Source organism: Tachysurus fulvidraco, chromosome 9, assembly GCF_022655615.1.
Source record: "Tachysurus fulvidraco isolate hzauxx_2018 chromosome 9, HZAU_PFXX_2.0, whole genome shotgun sequence".
Taxonomy (NCBI): Eukaryota; Metazoa; Chordata; class Actinopteri; order Siluriformes; family Bagridae; genus Tachysurus; species Tachysurus fulvidraco.
This window is the reverse complement of record NC_062526.1, coordinates 12814054-12832396: the sequence shown is the minus strand read 5'-3', so window position 1 is coordinate 12832396 and position 18343 is coordinate 12814054. Positions and strand designations below refer to the sequence as shown.

At 40.9% G+C, this 18343-nt stretch overlaps 2 protein-coding genes and 1 long non-coding RNA gene across 12 annotated transcripts in view; 2 read left to right on the top strand and 1 right to left on the bottom strand.

Annotated features, from left to right (window-relative positions):
- The window catches only part of mctp1a (multiple C2 domains, transmembrane 1a), a 138768-nt gene extending 133254 nt beyond the window's left edge, over positions 1-5514 (top strand). For 3 of the 7 annotated variants that reach the window (XM_047818073.1, XM_027145755.2, XM_047818069.1), the window contains one exon: positions 3345-5514. In XM_047818073.1, the coding sequence (XP_047674029.1) occupies positions 3345-3416 (72 nt within the window). In that variant the 3' untranslated portion in view covers positions 3417-5514. Of the gene's footprint in view, positions 1-2426; positions 3313-3344 lie in introns of those variants that run through there. The other 4 variants (XM_047818074.1, XM_047818068.1, XM_047818070.1 and 1 more) reach the window with 4 other exon arrangements.
- Positions 5515-6798: 1284 nt separating this feature from the next.
- LOC125145422 lies at positions 6799-8021 on the top strand. The gene is made up of 2 exons (XR_007143791.1): positions 6799-6919; positions 7738-8021. It is a non-coding gene; the product is annotated as an uncharacterized LOC125145422 (long non-coding RNA).
- A 1098-nt stretch (positions 8022-9119) lies between these two features.
- Positions 9120-18343, bottom strand: part of slf1 (SMC5-SMC6 complex localization factor 1) — a 36765-nt gene continuing 27541 nt past the window's right edge. For all 4 annotated transcript variants that reach the window (XM_047818052.1, XM_047818053.1, XM_027145680.2 and 1 more), the window contains one exon: positions 9120-9773. In XM_047818052.1, the coding sequence (XP_047674008.1) occupies positions 9277-9773 (497 nt within the window). In that variant the 3' untranslated portion in view covers positions 9120-9276. The remainder of the gene's footprint in view (positions 9774-18343) is intronic.

The window sequence follows — 18343 nt, the reverse complement described above, 5'->3', positions numbered from 1 at the left end:
CTTCAAGAAAAATCTAAGGTTTAAACTCCATGGCTATAGCAGTTACAGTGAGCATGCAGGCTTCAAATGTACTTTTTATAAGAGCTCCAGGGATTTAAATGTCTTTCAACCTAATGTAAAGCTGCTCTATGCTGAGCTGCAGGGTCTTTTTTGTTACACTGTTGGAATCCTATATGTTTTACCTGCTGTGCAGTAGCTACCTGTTAAGTACACCTATTTTTTCTATCTTATGCATTTTCTTCTGATTCAATATGCCTAGAGACAAGCTTTACCTTGTACATATTGCCCTCGGTTGAATGGGTTTGATTTCATGCCTGAGTAAGCTAGCTCTCTGATCCAAGGGAATCTTTTATGTCCGTTAAACGAGGCCAGCTCTTGTTGCTGACTTAAGTACTTGCAACCTAGTATTAGAGACATGTCCTATCGCTAGAATGTTTTATGATACCATTAGCCAGGAAAGACATAGAATGTAAAGTGGGGCGCTAGCAATTAGCACACAAAAATGCCATTATGGTGTATGCAAATGAAAAGACATACAAAGTGTTTCCGCACGCAGCCCGATTCATCACCTGGATATGGCATATATGCTTTGGTAGGGAAGACAAAAAAGGGACTAGCACTATTTGCGGAAACGTTCCAGACTTATTTTAGAGGTCCTCATGTTCTGTGGCTTCAGTCTTGGTGCTCTCATCTGTGTATATCAGCAGTACAAGAATCTAGCAATTAGTGCACATCCCAAAACAACACAAACAAAAGTTTCTCCATTCTTGCATGTGTCGCTTTCTCTTGACAATAGACACACAAGCAGATCTCTCTCATCTGTGGGCGTATGTGCCTTTTTTGAGGAGAGCGTTTAATAGCCCTAATGCTGGGTTAGGTGTCACTGGAGATGAAGCAGGAAAGATTTAACCCGTTCTAACTTCCTGTGTAAAGAGCATAGCAGAGTATCATTAAAATGTTCTCCTTTCATTTATATTATTTATATTTGCTGCCGCCTCCCTGCTCAGCGGCGGGGCGACAGCACGTTCAGCATCATCGTGTCCCGGGATGGTGCGTGAGACACGGCTAAACGAAGCACTCGTGTACATGGCTCCACCTCTGTATGCACACATTTCAAAGCCTGCTGCTGTCAGCGCGGGGGAGAGGAGTGAGGGTGGAGCAGCCTTTGAAGCGGCTCAAGGTCTTTTCCTGTGGATGTTTGCTTCGTGCCAGCCACTTTTTCCAAATTGCTATCTCACCATACTGATTTGACTCTTCTTCCTCACAGAAATGTCTATTCCTCCCAGTCTGTTCTTCTTGTCTCCGCTCTTCTCTCAGAGAGCAGGCTGTATTCGGCGGGACAGCTCTCCATCATTAAAAGGGTGAATGCATGTTGCTCCAATTAAGATGGTGGAGCTGTCAGCCTTTAACTGTAATGGAACCTGTAACGTGCTGAGCATTTCTGTGGCAGTTGCTTTTTCTGAAGGACTTTTTTGATAGCACTTTTATTGTTGTTTTCATCACCCACTTCTTTTCTTCCATTAGGTTCACGAACATTGATCTGTATCCTGTCACCTAGACATGCAAACTTTTGTTTACTTAGTTCAGGAAGGTTTCCAGCTGCAGATCAGAACATGTTGAGATCCCATAATGCAGTATATACTTTTCCTTCAGCTCTTTGGAAACTCTCTCCTTGCCTTATCCTGGTAATCATTAACTATAGTTTATTCTATTCAAATCTGGGTCTGAAGTTCTTTTTAAACAGTTAGGTCATTACAATCGCTTTATTCATATTCCCCGTCGGCTTTGTTAAAAACAGTCGTATAAATCCTTCAATCTTATTCGTATGCACCATGCTCAGATGTCAGCTTGTGATGTTTTTGCCTCTTCATTATGTAGGGGGGGATGCGTGGATGGAGGATAGATATGTTCTCCAGCTCTAACCAAAATAATTTTCAGATAGATTGTTGGCTCCCTGGAAGCAATAGAGCTTCATTAATGGTACTAAGTCACCAGTAGATAGACAGATTTGTGGGCCAGCAGCATGGCTGACATAAAGACATAACACAATAATCGCCTGCGCATATGCAACCAAAGCACCCTGAACTGTTTGTCTCCTGTCACCACCACTGAGCACAGACTGCAGTGGCCTAATGGTTACTCCTACTTTTGCATGCAACCAATTAATCTCACTCAAATAAGATTAAAGGGAATTCACCAACATTTTCCGCAGAAGTGTAAAGTAGGTGTGTTTACCAGAGACGATAATGTGCACTTTTATTACATTGGAAAGAATTAAAATACAAGTCTACATGCAGTTAAAAATTCATGGAAATATTTTTTGCTTTTCATGAAAAATTTAACCAAATAAATTTCAGCTTCTAATTTGTAACTTTTGAAGAACTTGTGGTTATATAGCCAACAATAAAACATGTCTGTGCATCCAGGTATGGCACAGAGGTTTGCATTGCTGTATCTCAGTACCTGTGATGGTTTTCTCCAGGTTCTCTGGTTTTCTCCCACCTCCCAAGTAGGGTAAGTCTCTGTATTAAATTGTCCCCAGATGTGAATAGGTGGATGAGATTGTATGTGCTACCCTGTGATGAACTGGAATCCCCTTCAGGCTCATTTATAGGCTCATGCCTGGGAAAATCCGGCTCAGGCAGGTCCGGCTGATAGAGTCAGGTTAAGTCAAATGTTCCCCAGTTTGAATTTGTTGGTTTCCCCACAAGTGACAGTCTTTTAGTTTTCCCTCATCTGTTTGCAGAGGATCTGTGCCTAATGAAGTAAACTATCTTTCCTGTGTCCGTTGATTAAAGGGGATTTGAGCGAAAAGGGTTGCACAATGTGTGGATTAAGGCCGCTTCAATGTTGCCAGCCCTGCAGGCAAAAAGAGATTAAACTGAAAGTTCGACCATGGTAAATGTAAGCTGGCGAGGAAATCTTGAACGTGCCCCGTCCCCGACCTCTTTGATTCAGTCCTTGTATAGCAACTCCAATGTGATTTGCTCCATCGCTCTGAATTATAACGGTGCTGTTTGGGTCTGGTTATGTTATTACAACGTGAACACTTTGAAAATTTTATGGCAAAAAAAAACAACATAAAAATGAAATAGCATTCCTGATAATACTCTGAATAGGAAATTTTGGGTTCTGAAAGAAACAAGCTCCAGGAAGAAGCTCTTGGATGTTGTTTCCCATCACCCTGACCTCAGCGCTGTTTGCTTTACAGAAGCTTCTCAACCCACACAGCCCCACTGTCAATGCATTCTTAACACTGCCCACCTGATTCTGTGTGTGTGTGTGTGTGTGTGTGTGTGTGTGTGTGTGTGTGTGTGTGTGTGTGTGTGTGTGTGTTTTAACAGGTGCAGTACCGAGAGCTGAAACTGGATCCAAGTCACAGCCCAAATAAGAGAAAGAAAAATAACCCAGGATAGCTCTCTTCCTTCTCCCATGGACTCAGATTTAGCATGCCAAGGACCGGCACTGATTTGGACCGGCTAGGTGTTCCTCCTTCCTTTCTTTCCTTCTCTCTCTCTCTCTCTCTCTCGCTCTCTCTCTCCCTCTCTCTCTCTCTCTCTCTCTCTCTCTCTCTCGCTCTCATCCTCTGTTTCTCGACAGAGGAGAAAATAGAGGAGCACTTTTAATTATTACCATGAGGGTTTCCGCCATACTTGTTTACTTTTAGTGCAGAGGAGAGTGTGAAAAACTCTTGACCCCTTTTAGAGTCGTACGGCAGGAGCAATTTGTCACTGGCTGGCATCAGGCAGATGGCTCTAAAAGCCAAGGTGTCCTTCCAGCACAGCAGAGGGAGACCAGAGACAGGGAATGGCTTTAGACACAAATAGCAGGATCAGCTGATAATGCCGCCAGCCTCAGTGGCACATCACGTCTCTATCTTGGAGGGGAAATATGATGGTTAGGTTGTAGTTTGCACCCTGTAATTTCCACAATGTGGTGAGGCTGTGCGCTGTAACCCGACGTCCTCCACAGCAGTTATTAGAGTTGTCAGCTAAGCCTCTTTACAGTTCGATTTATAGCTGTAACTAAAGTGTTTGGGGGAAAATAACAACTGCCTGGCCCGAGAGTCAGTATTTATTCATCTGGGATATTTGTTTTAGGTAATCAGGTTATTTTAAGGGGATGAATGATGTATGCTCGTTTTTTTGCGGTAAAAAAGACTGACATGTTTACAGGGGCATATTAGTTTTGGTGACAAAATCCATTTTGGTTACTGAATACTAGCCCACACTAAATCTTTTCCCAGCCTCCCTCCCTCTCTCCCTCCCTCTCTCTCGTACCATTCTGCAGTGTTCCTGGGTTGCCATGAGGTGCCACAGTGCAAATATGGAAGTCACTGTGGGTGGGCAAAATGAAGGATGTTTTAGCGGGTTTCGCGGCGTGCTAATCAAACTACAAAGGCATCATTTTTCCACTGTTTACTGTAGAATCGAAACCAATGACAGGCAGCCAGACTTTGAGGGCAGCTTTGTGGGTGTCTTCATTGTAGAGAATAGCTTTCTTGAAAATGTCAACAGTGTGTGACAAGCTGCTTCAGGGACTTGGCAGGGGTGCAGTGCAGGGCAGGAGTTTACCAACGTTGCTGTGGAGGGAAAAGGACCAAGAGGGCGTAGCATGTTCTTTTTTTCAGAACCCTTTCTGAATTTGGCACACCATGCTTTTTCCTCTCCTTCATCCGTACGGTTGAGCGAGAGGTCACGGCTCGGCCTGTAGGGAACCTCCTGAGGGATCTCTGCTGAGCAAGTGTTGAAAGATCACAGCACCATCAGACGAGGCTTCTATTCAAGTTCGGGCCTTCTATGAAGAATTAAAAAAAAAAAACTCCCTCATGGCTGCTTTTCTAAAAGCACATCTGTCATATGGAAAGTCCATTGATTTGTTTGAAAGCATTTCCTTACAAAGACAACACACTCCCCATTGAACAAGACACCAATGGTACCGAAGTGATCTAGATTAAAAAAAGGATCTCTTGAAGAAATGTTTGGGATCTGGTGAAGGGAACGATTACTCTAAGCCTGAGTGTGTATGTGCTGTTCAACTTTCTTTTAATTCTTTAGTAGACGTATCGTATGGCTTGCGCATCTCCTATTCAAAAACTGGTTTCAGTCTTGTCTTCAGAATCCTACATTTGCAAGCAAACCAAAGTGGACCTTTTCAACATCATCAATGTAGAATATAACATTTTCATAAAAGGCAAAAAAGTAAAAAAAAATGTTACAGCACTTTTTATTTGCACTGATTTTTAAATCTGTTTTGTTTCAAATTGATGTAAATGTATATTATAATATGCTTGTAAATGTATAAAAGATATTTATGATGTAAAGCTTTGTGTGTGTTACTTCCCTTAGAGATGTTTAATGATATAAAGCTCTCAGTGGTTGGGTGAGGTGGGAATTACTGCTGGTAAAGGTGGAATGTGAGAGCGCCACTAAAATATTTCAGTAAATTCCTCAGATGAATGTCTGTTCATTTTAAGAAAGAGATATGAAGATTATTAAATATTTTTATCATCTATTACTTTTGTATTGGTCTTCAGTCAAGGGAAAAGAATGTGTGAGATGTTTTAGATGTACGAATCTACAGTGCTTTGAAAGGAAACATGGAGGTCTGTTTCGGTGGGATCACAGGGTGTACGAGGTGCAGTGCTATTTAGAGATAAGATACTTTCTTAGATTCTTTGCAGTGGGTCTGCAATCAAATAAAATGCAGGTGTGTACAGGCGTTTTTAGAAATTGTGCAAAAATGTGTGTCTAATCGGTCATCTCTGATTTCTTCAGCCACCATTAATCCTCCTGCCGCACTGCCAGGGTTGCAGAGTGTGTGCTCGACTCCAGCTGGGCCTCCGCTTCCTAGCAAAGAAATCAGGCTTTGATGCAAACATGTACATATCACCCACTCACTGAGTGATCGAGGGGTTGCTCGTTTCATGCGAAGGGGCCAGAGGGGCCTCCCCTGTGCTCTGAGCCACTGTGCTCCCCTAACCTAATCATTTATTAGTCTGGCCGTCCCTCCCCTGTCTGATCCCTGCTGTTATTCAATATGAGCACAGAACATCGCACGCTGCACCTCACTACAAATAACAGCACAGCCAGACGCTAATAATTACTGCTACATGAAGAAAGAGGGAAAGAACACTCGGTTTTGTTATTAATGAAACCCACTATTGCTCTTGCGCTGTCAGGTGCAGCATCTCGGTTTTAGCTCTAATCCTGCCCTGTCCTGTCCTGTCTCACCTCGCCGGACTCATCTCTCTTTAACTTTGGAAGACACAGTATAGCTGAAAAGGCTGGCATCAGGAAAGCCAAGTATTTTTATTTGGTTTTCACCAAAAGGGTTACAACGAGATCAGTAAAGTGAAAGGATTTGAACCTTGAACTCCACCTGGCACACAGATGAGCCTGATCTATCTCCGTCCAGCATTAAGCGAGGGGGATAAGACCTGTCTTCTGTGGAGTCCATTTAGGAGAACCTACCACACAGACGGAGGGTGTATGGGTTTGAACTATAGGTTCAGACACATGCTAGGCCAGTAGAAAAACTTGCATTATGGAGAAGCATGTTCAGACCACCATGAGCATACTGTAGCTGGATTTCAGAAAAAGAATAAAAAATGAGTAAACCAGAGAAAACTGAATTACAAGGTAACAACGATTTGTAACAGTGCCGGTCCGTGGACCAAATGGTACCGGGCCGCCCAAGGAACATAAAATTATTTCCATATTATTTACTGTGGTGTATTTCTCTCGGATTTGTGCGAGTTTCCACGTACGAGAGGTTAACGGGGAGCTGAGAGACGTCACCTAAAGCCGCAACAATACCGCGCATGCGCAAAATATGCTATCGGGCCGGGTTTGGCTGACGCCTGGAGCTGAGCGGCTGCAAGCAGCAGTGGCGTTTTCGCTCTTCTCTCCGTTCACCGGTACTTTGTCATGTTTAACAGTGCTTGGTGTACGTGTATATTGTGTTTGCTCAAATTTAACCCAAAAAATAGCAAAAATGGGAACGAAACAGACGTCGTTAGAAAGTTAGAAACTCTGCCGGTGTTCTGGATTAAAGTCATGGCGGAATACCCTGAGATTGCCACCACAGCACTTAAATCCCTATTGCCATTTCCGACATCCTAACTGTGTGAAGCGGGGTTTTCTGCAGTGATGGCAACCAAAACAAAACGACGGAATAAACTGGACATAAGCAACACACTTCAGGTGTCATTGTCTAGTATTACCCCAGATGGAACCGTCTCGTTACAAAGAAACAAGCTCAGGGTTCTCTCGTTGATTTAGCCTTGTCGTGAGTTAAAAAGGCATGTTTAAATACAATTAAATTATAATGATTAATTTTAATTTAATTCTATAGCCGCCAACCACCACCCCCCACCCGGCCGCGGTAAAATGATCAACATTGTCCGCGGCGAAAAAAGGTTGGGGACCACTGATTTATAATAATAACGTGAGATGTCGTTTCTGTTGGACCACTTAAATACTAGAAGCATAAGATTAATATAATAATGCTCAAGTGAAATAAATAAATAATAAGCATAAAAAACATTAGGTAAAAATCCTCAAATACTTTACTTGACAAAAAATTGGATCATGTACTAAAAAGGAAAAATGTATTCTTTTATACCAGTGTACAAAACCTTGATCTAATTAATATAAAGCATGTGTGTTAGATTTCCATCGTAGTATTACTACCAAAATAATTCTCTTTCATGTCTTTCGGTCCTCCTTACCACAGACACCTTGGACACCTTGTTGCGTGAGTGCACATGTACACTGAGATCTTCAACAAAGTCATCTCTCCTGTCCTGGCGAGTGGATTTTTATACATTTAACACATCGCTGAATACACTGTACCTAAGCACAGAGATTTTATTGAGCTTTAAAGAAGGATTTGGACGAACAGCTCAACCATGTCAAAGCTCCCTGGCATGAAGTGCAGGTCAGCCTGGGCCACATGCCCAGTGTTCGTGTCTATCACATTGTTGGTGGTCTCACCAGAATAAAACCTGTGTCATGGTGTGTGCTGCTCTACGCTAAATACACATGCACTGGCATTCCAGCGACAATTTAAGATTGGGAATACATTAGCCATTTTACTGCTGGGAGAAGAACAATCACTCCCGATCTCCAGAAGTTAATCCCTTTATGGGTAGCTGTCTGATGCCTCAGGATAAGGTTGAACTCTTTATCTGCCACAAAGGAAAAACACAAGGGATTTCTTTTATAATTCGAGACTGGATCCCTGTGGCCTACAGGTAGGTTACAATCAGAAATACTGTATCTGGACGTTGCTGTACTTCAGCAGTGTGTGTGGTGGCCATCTTGGAACACCTTTCCAGTTAGTCCTGATGTGTTTTGATTTCTCAGGTTATTGTGTGAGAAACAGAAAGCTAGTTATACGTGAAGCTGAGGTTCATTCAACACTGAAAACACGCTAAGGTTCTGTCTTTTTTTTTTTAATCAATACTGACTCAGCAACAACTAGCCAAGGTTGTAAGAAAAGATGGCTGTATCACAGAAGTATTTATGTTAAATACCATGTCAGATGAAGGTCATTAATTAGAAAAAATTGTGCACAGGAAGGGATCCAGGTCACTGTCCCTGATGGTTATCTGGGGTTCAAAGAACAATGAATACTGAATGACTGGCTTTACAAATAGCTTAGATCAGAGAATAACAGTTTAATTCTGCTGAAGATTTAATGAGTTATAGATAAAAAATGTATACATTAAGTAACGTGTAATATGTAATATGCTGATTTTGTCCGTAACTACTTGTGTTTATTGCTGAAGGCTATTTGGAAATCTGGGATTGAACTTTTAGCAGGTTCCTGGTGTTTGATACTTGATCAAATGGAACTTTTTGCTCAGAGAATAAGTAGGTGCTCACATGCTCTAGTTGAATCTAAACCATTATCTCTTTACTAATATGTACACTTAATAAGGATAGAGATGAACTTCTTAACTTATGTACATCACTATTCATTGTCTATGGAATGCAAATGTGCAAAAAGTGTTATTTTTTCGCTTATTAAGAAAAGTATGAAAAAACATGGTCAGAGTGGATACTACACATAAGTTTAAGCATAATACCTATAGCTTGAATAAAACACAATAGCTTAATACAGGCATTATAGCTTAAGTTTAATATATTTTCTTATAATAAAAAAATATTTTATTTACAATAATGACAAAATGACTGAATATTTTTGTTGGTCCTATCAACAAATGATTGTGAACCAGCTCTTTGTACATATGGAAATGCTAGGTGTTGGTCACAGTTCCGACTCGCCGCTGAGCAGTGCCATCCCATCAGCCTGCAGGTCCTTCAGCAGCTGGATGAGCAGACTAGTGTGTGTCCCATGGCAGCGTGTTAGTGCAGGACTCAGCTTCACCACATACTGCTCCATACTCATCAGAGTCCTCAGGTCCTGGGCCAGAGCCCCTGCTGTAGAGTTTCTACAGTGTGAGCTTATTGTCTCTGGGCTCAGGCTAAGCAGAGTCTGTGCTGTAGCTGGACTGAGCTCCAGCACTGGCTCTGCACTTTCATATGAGGGAATGTGCTGTTCGGCTAAGTAGGTGAGGAGGAGGCAGCTGAGGAGACACGAGCAGGTCTCCACAAGAGTCATGTCTCTTACGTCAGAGCTCTGGGCTGCCAGAGCTGCATCTCCTTCTTCAGCACAGCGTATGAGCTTCTCACACAGCGCCTCACTAGAAACCAGGTCCAAAGGAGTGCGACCAGAAAAGTCACGCAACTGCAACAGCACAGAACCTATGTGAAGTAAAGAAAAAGACAGGGTTTAATGGAAAAGATGTGTGCAGTAGTGCTTTAAAACAGTGGTCCCCACCCCCCGGGCCGCAGACTGGTACCGGTCCGTGGACCAAATGGTACCGGGCCGCCCAAGGAACATTAAATTATTTCCATTTTATTTACTGTGGTGTATTTCTCTCGGGTTTGTGCGACTTTCCATGGACGAGAGGTTAACGGGGAGCTGAGAGACGTCACCTAAAGCCGCACCAATACCGCGCATGCGCAAAATATCATCTCGGGCCGGGTTTAGGTGACGCCTGGAGCTGAGCGGCTGCAAGCGGCAGTGACGTTGTAGCTTTGGTGGAGAGAACAAAGGTTCTCGTTGATTTAGCGTTGTAGTGAGTTAAAAAGGCATGTTTAAATACAATTAAATTAAAATTATTAATTTTAAAAGATCAGTAACAGTCAAAAAAAAACACAAAAATGGTTCAATTATAAAAAAAAAATGTGGCATTTTATTATTATAATTATTTTGTTTTGGGTACATTTATCTGATAAATACAGCCAGTTTATTGGCTACATCTAAAGGAAAGCCACAGCTGGATAGATAATATTTGGATGATGACCACTCAGTAGATGAGATTCAACATCTAAATTTACCCAGGTTAAATATAAAAGAAACTATGAAACATATGTCTCAAGCTTGACTATCATGAGCAACCCCACACTTGACATCCACATGACACCAGAGCACAACCCCTAAATAACATGCCAGTACCATGTCAGTGGCTCCACAGTGCTAAGTACTGTCCACCTCCCAAACATCTGTCCAGTGGTGCTCCGTTGCCATTTGATGGCCACTGAACCAATTAACTTTAAATGACCCTTGCATGTACCATTCTAAGTCAGCATTGCTGCTACCTGGGCTATGCTTTACAAGGCTGTATTGAGGTTCTTCAGCCATGAGTGTGCTTTCTGGTTAGCCACAAGGTCTGTTGATTGCTTTAGACATTGTATCTGTTACCCTGGAAATTGAATGTGAAATGTTTTTAATGGTTTAAAGTTCATAAGGGGGAATATAGCAGGGTTCAGCCAGGGGACACTGTGTGGATCCATTCTCTCTCTCTCTCTCTCTCTCACACACACACACACACACACACAAAATGATTGTGCCAGCCACTTGTTCCTCGAGGCTACTGCTTCACACTCCATGGCACAAGTTGTGCCAATGAAATGATGGCTAGTCTGATCAAGTCACACACACCGACACTGACCTAATCGAGCAGTTTGCTACGGTGTCGTTTCACACGCTGTGTATCTGTCACTTCATATATAACACCATATATAACAGGATTTCACAGCACCACTAATTATGGTACCTATTAGATTTTTTTTAAGGTGAGAGAAAATTTAAATGCAACAAAGTTAAAGCCTACTTAAAACATGCTCAAATTACTAACTTACTAAATGAATTCCAACATCTTATTGCATGCTTTTTTTAGATGGCTAAAGTTTGTGAACCTTGTGTGCTCTCAAACTAATCATGATTCCTTAGATGACACATTCTTTCTGGTCCACTGGTGAATCCCAGTTCATGATAGTGCTACAGTGTGACTTTTTGACTTTTTTTTTGCAGACTTTTTTGGCTGCAAAAAGAGCCCAGTTCTGAGTTCTAGCTTGGATGTATAATGATATAGAACAATACTGTATATAGCTCAAAAATTCTTTGGCTGTTCGTAGCTACATATTCAAAAACTTTAACACTATTTTCAGTACCATGGTATGTATCTTCTCAGCCAGATTCACCTAAGGCTTTTTGTAAAGCCTCTATATAGGTCTTTATCCTTGTAATTTGAAGACAAAAAGTTCTGTTTTAAATGAACAGATTTTGATTAAAAAAAAAAAAGTCAGTCATTCACAGACATTAAGTTCACTATTGTCATTTGCCTTAAAAGCAAATATCAACCATATGCCTTCATCACTAGTTCTGAAAAATATATATTTAATCTTGTTTGCACTTGCTGTGCCTCTCTGCACTGAGCTTCTATTAATTAGCTTTCTCTTTCAGACAGACATTAGAGCACAAAGTAGGGCTTGATCAGCCCACGTCAAGTGTAGCCTCTTTCTCTGCTTTCAGTTACTATATTTCTAAAGAAAAACTGTACTTGATGGCACTTGACTCCAAAACCCATTTGTGAACTTGGCAGCAGCACTCCAGCAAATCCTGCAAGAGAAAATGTTGATGCTTGGAAGAATTGCTGCTGTCAAAAGCCAACATGATTGTTTCGTACATGGGAGAAAAAGACCAGGTTTTCAGTCACAAATGACTGTGTGCCAAGATGAGGATCCAGCGACCTGGTAAACAAACATCTCTATTATTTCTCCTTTGCAACTGATTACTGAAAAGTGCAGGCATAATGGTAGATGTTTGCCTTCGAGGTCACAGGCAATGTGCACACTGACAGGTTATCTGCATACACCATCATATTCAGATGGTCTGAGCACTTAGCGAAGCTATACTGAGGAAGGAGAGAAATATGGAAGACGATTGAGAAAAAAACAATACCATTTGAGTTATATCAAACAAGTCTAGAAAAAGCATTTTGAAAAGAAGACTGTCTGAATGCCTTCTTTGCAATAAGCATGTGATGTAAATGACGAATTAAGAAAAAAGTTTTAACTGATATGTTTGCAGATATTTTTGCATTTGACATAAGAATAACTCAGCTGTCAAGAAGAACAGTGTTATCAAGTAGTACAGTGTAAGCCATAACAGCAGGATTCTCTCTCTCACACACACACACACATGCATGCACGCGCACACACACACACACACACACACACTCTCTCTCTCTCTCTCTCTAATAGACTTATCCCAAGGATGAGAACAGAATGGTAGCACTTTACTGTATTAAAAAATAATCTATAATTAACTACTTAACCATACTATTGTTTGCTGATCCTACAGTAAGTCACAAATGAGTTGCCTCTTAGATGAATGCTGGAAGCTGTTTCCCTCCTATATTCACCATCCTCAATATAAGATTTTAATCAGTGCAACCATGCTTGAAATGCATCCAAGTAAAATAGGATGAGGATTTCGAGCCACATTTAGTTTGAATAGTAAGACATCTTTGTTTGAATGGTCATCAGCTTAAGACCGAGGCAGCATGAAGCAACGACTACACTGATGCTTCTTGTAATATGTGTACAGTTGTGTAGTGTGTATCGGTGGTGTGAAAATCATGACAATTGTCTCTTTTAAAGGATCTTTTGAAATAATAACAATAATAATAATAAAGATAATAATGCAGGAATGCATACTGTAGGTGGCACAGGATCAATGGCTTCAAAGTCACTTTAATGCAAAGTTACAAAGTGGGTTCAGGATGACTGAAGAAGAGCATGCAGGTTGCATCTTTCAGTTTTGTGGAGAGCACGTTTATTGCTTACATGGAAAGTTAGTTCATATGCCCACATGCAAAACATGCAAAGATGCAAATCTCAGCTAAACAGCCGGTGTATTCATCGCTACAGCAATTCATCTAATAAGCAGCAGAGACTTCCTTTAAAGGGTGTAATGTGTAAGACCCTGTTTTGGATAAATTCTGAACATTTTTGTTTGTTGAGAAGTAAACAAATTCATGTTAAAAATAACCATGAGCTTTCTAAACTGATTTCTTTAGAATTTGTGAGACAAATCAGGGTCACACTTACAAGCAATGTTATCCAAACCACTGCACTGCCAAGTCTGCAGTTTTTAATAGGGAGGCATATCTGCAAAAACCTTTCGATATGGTTTCTTTATTTTCTCTTGTGCATGTTAACTAAGATAGACAGTTCTGTGTCACAACCTAACAATAAATAACAACGCACAACCTACTGCCACATTCTTTATTTCATATTATTAGTTTTCATAGGGCTAAGAAACAAGCCTTCTAATGCAACAGTCAGGATATTGAAAAAACCAAATAAACTAATTAATTAATAAAAACAAAACACTATCTTACTAAAAATCTACTCAGAACTCTCAACTATTAAAAGCTGTAGCTTTTAGCCACTTCGTTCACTTCAGCATAGACGTGCATTGGGAACTGGATGCTACGAGACCCAAAAGATTTGTGGAAGCAGGCGTATTTTTATTTCTTCCTACACTCTGCAAAACAAAACAAGGCCACTTTCATTAACATGAGAGCATGCTGAACAAGGCTGGGGCCACACATTTACAGCACTCCATACTTTCGCTTGAAATGACTACTTAGTTCTAATTCATTAACTATAAACACGGTAGAGTTCACTACAAACAGGGGAGGCACAAACAAAAATACTAATGGTACGAGTAGGCAGGATAGGTCAGAATTTTTGTCAGGAGCAAAAAATAAAATAAAAAAATAATCCCAATCAGATTAACTTCAGTACTATTTGAACTAATTCAGCAAGTTTCTCTAGAATGGTGGAATCTTTTAAATCTTACTGAATGATGTCTCTATGAATGGAGTATTAGAATACATTTTATTATAATAACTTCCAAACAAAAATGTCCATATTAAATATTTTGAATAGCAAATAATTAGAAAATAACCCCAGCTCTTTTCCTTATTAGCAGTATCCAGCCCATTAGCAGTTAAGAACTGATATATTTCCTTGGTAAACTCTGAGACAGCCCCTGGTGCTCCAGTAGTTGTAGTTGTATGAGCTACAGTATGAACTGAACTGAGCCTTGTTTAAAGTGGGAGATAAAAATGAACTGACATTGAGCATTACAGAACGTAATCTACATGTCTGGAAATTCAGTCATGCATGAATATAAAAAGCAAAGACATAAGAACTTTTCATATTCGGTGCCAGACAAGTGTCTCGTTTAAAATCAGGATGATACAACACACGCTTCTGTTTACTTTCCCATGGTGTCCTGTATCAAACCCATCGGCTCAGAGAGAGAGCTGCTCCCTACCGCCGCCATGTCAAAGTGTCTGACAGGCCGAAACCCAGAATGTGACAAAAGCTGAGGCATGAGCACCTTCCCAAACAAGCACGCACACGCACACGCACACGCACACGCACACACACACACACAAAGCAGCTGCTGATAAATGCAAGCTACGTGAAGCCCTCCCTACCTCCCCAGGACAATGGTATGAGCTGTTGCCTATTCTTCACAATGGCCCATGAAATCCACATCTGTCAGTGCACACATGCACACACATGATTGGCCTGGATTTACTATGATATTGGCTTGTGTATCATGGAGAGTGATTGAAGTGAGCCCAGGTATTGGCTTACTGTGGCAAAAACTGTGCTTGGCAGATAAATAAAACACCTGGAGGATTAGATGTGAATGTCTGTAATTAGGCGCCGTATGCCATGCGCTTTCTCATACACACATACAGAGTGGAAACAGGAGCAGAAGAATTTGTGCCCAAATGTTTGTGCTTTTGCCACTTGAGGAACTAGCATGCAAATGCACACACAGACACACACACACACAGACACACAGATGCACACACAGACACACACACACAGACACACACACACAGACACACACAGAAACCGGTAAGCAGCCTCTTGGCCTTTAGAGGGCAGGCAAAGACTAGAAATAGAGAAGAGTTGGAATGGGGAGGAGGGGAGGACGAAAGAACAGCAAGAGTGTGTGTGTGTGTGTGTGTGTGTGTGTGTGTGTGTGTGTGCGTGTGTATATAGAGCGTACATGACTGTGAGAATGAGACAGTCAGATGTCATCTCTCCACAATCTGGATGTACTGCTTGCAGATTGTAACAAGGTAAAAGGCAGAGCAGTAATCTGGCACAGAACATCAGAACATGAACTGCTAGCATCACTGTGTCATATTTTGAACATGATGCTCTCTCAAGACACACACACACACACACACACACACACACACACACGTGCACAGTCATGTTTTACTGAGCTAACCCACACTGACCATAACAACAAGCCAGACGCATACAGATAAAGAACTCTTGTTACAGAACATTCTGGGGTTTTTTTCCAGTGCAAATCATCCAAAACGCACGCGCACGCACACACACATGCACACACACACGCACAGACACACAATTAGTTAATGCAGTTAATTAACATGCCTTCTCAAAAATTAAGCTTTCTTTAAATTGAAACCTTTACCTCCGCAAACAGAAGCAACCCTTTTAGTTGTTAAAGTTAGGTTGTTTTATATATATATATATATATATATATATATATATATATATATATATATATATATATATATATATATATATATATATATATAAATAAGAAATGTGTACAAACATGCCTCCACACCCACACAAGTATAAAACTTTTACCACATGGCCAGTGGTTAAGGTGCTATGTACATTTTAGTTAAGACAAGAGAGCCACAGTTGGACCAATGAGCAAAGCCAAATGATTAAAAAACACCTAATGAACAACATAAATAAAATTTGTCACTTAACTACTGAATGTTTCTCACCGTTTGGCCACAGAACATGCCACTGGTTCGATATTTAAACTCGGTTCGATTTAGAGTTACAGGTTTTGTTCCACTGATCAATGGCAGGTTTTCATGCAAGAGATTTTATGTGGAAAAATATTTTATTTTAGTCAAATATTCACCAATGCAGGCAACTAAAACTGGTCATTGTATCCTCTCATTTGTATGTTGCTTTAGATAAAAACATCAACCTAATGTAAATGTAATATAACGTAAAAATACTAACAAATTAATTTTACTGAGCCATTTGGACATTTGAGTTGAGTACAGTGGGAATTTTTTTACAGTGGAAATCATGCAGAAATGCAGCCGAATTCACTCCAGTGAAAAAAAAAAAGTGCATGACAGGAGGACACGTTAATTTTAGTGAATAATGTGCCTTCCATATTCAAAAGGAAACTATGTCACAATAAAAGAGCTGTTTGTAATTGCCTGTGCTCAATCATTTCTTTTCTGTGCCATTCTCGTTGTAAAAGTTATTAAGCATGGAGGTTATAAGAAACGTGGTCTGTATGGTCTGTATTTTATGTCTGGTGCCCTTTTCCTGTCAGTAATGGGAATCGTATTAAGGCGCATGTTGGTGAAAACGTATCTTTTAAACATATATATTAACAAAAAGACAATTTGACAGTCAGCGACAGCTCAGTGGTGAAGGCATTTGAAAGAAAGTTCATGTGTTCTTCTAATCCCACTACCACCAAGCTACCCCTGGTTGGGCTCTTGATCAAGGCCCTTAATTTCAAACTGACATGTTCTTTCACTTCTCTAAGTTTATAAAAAAGATGTGGTGATCACATCCTACACCTCCCAGTAGTTCTGTAAGTGTAGGAAGAAAAATAAGCCGTAATAACTGAATGTAGAGTCTATAATGATTTTCAGTTCATTATTATATGAAACGATACCAAACTTCTAAAAATTACTCCATCAAATCTCAACAGTGTAACAATAAATTATCAGTGGTGATGTGCGCTCAGGCTTTTCCATACAGCACTTGCTACCCAGCTTTCATGAGGACCCCCACAGCCTGTTTGAAAGCTGGCTCCGAATCCACAGTGTCAGCCGTCTCTCATTCAAGCCGTGCATTCACAGCCACAGCATCTCCATTAAGATTCGAGACCCATAGCTGCCATGTGAAGGCTCTTTCATTGGCCTCTCCTCCTCCTCCACCTGGCGAACTCCAGCACGGTTTGGATTCGAGCTGCTGCGGTTGGTGTGTCGCGCTCCATTCCAATCAGGAAGGAGTTTCTCATTGTACAAAATTCTAAACTAAGTCTTAAAAAGCAGATAGTTGGTTGTGTGCTGTGTTGTGCCTATGTGATGGTGTGTGTGTTTTTGGCAAAATAAGGGCAAAAGGCATCCTCAGTCACAGCCTGCCAGAGCCCATGGTTCAGAGAGTAAGCTTGAACCTGTAGCTGAGCCTGTGTCCTCCAGCAGGAATGATTATTTCATGGGGAGGATGCTGCAATTGAGAGAGCTGTGTTTGGGGCACTGGATCAGTTGACCTGCTTGGCCCAGATGAAAGCAACTATCAGCACAAGCGAAGTGAACGTGTGCTGCCTGCCTGCATGGCTAAGGAGGACAGAGGGAAAAACGGACTGAAAGCCGAATGGAGGTTATGATCGAACCCACATGTTCGATCATAACAAGTGCTGAGAACAGTTCAGGGAGATGGGGGTGGTGGTCATACTGTACAAACACTAAATAATGTACAACTGCAGACAAAACACTACAACTCTGTTTAGAGAAACAGCTTAAATAAGACTTCTTGGCAAAGCCAATCTGATCTGAACACAAAAAAGAATAAAAACCTAAGCCACATTTGCATGTGGTTTCAAATCTAATTAAAATTTCCTATAAAGATTTCTCAAACTAGTCAAATGTGATTTAATGTGCTTTTCCAGCATTCGCTTAATAATCCTTCTTGATGTTAGCAATTTGCAGCAAGCACAACTTCATGGATGAGAGCCAGCATCAAGGCAGGTGGGGGAGGGAAAAACAACAACGAAGGCCTGAAGCTATGAAATGATGGGATAGATCCTCCTTTTGTTGAAATATTCACCTTTTTTCCCTGGTATCTACACTGAACCCATTCAGAAT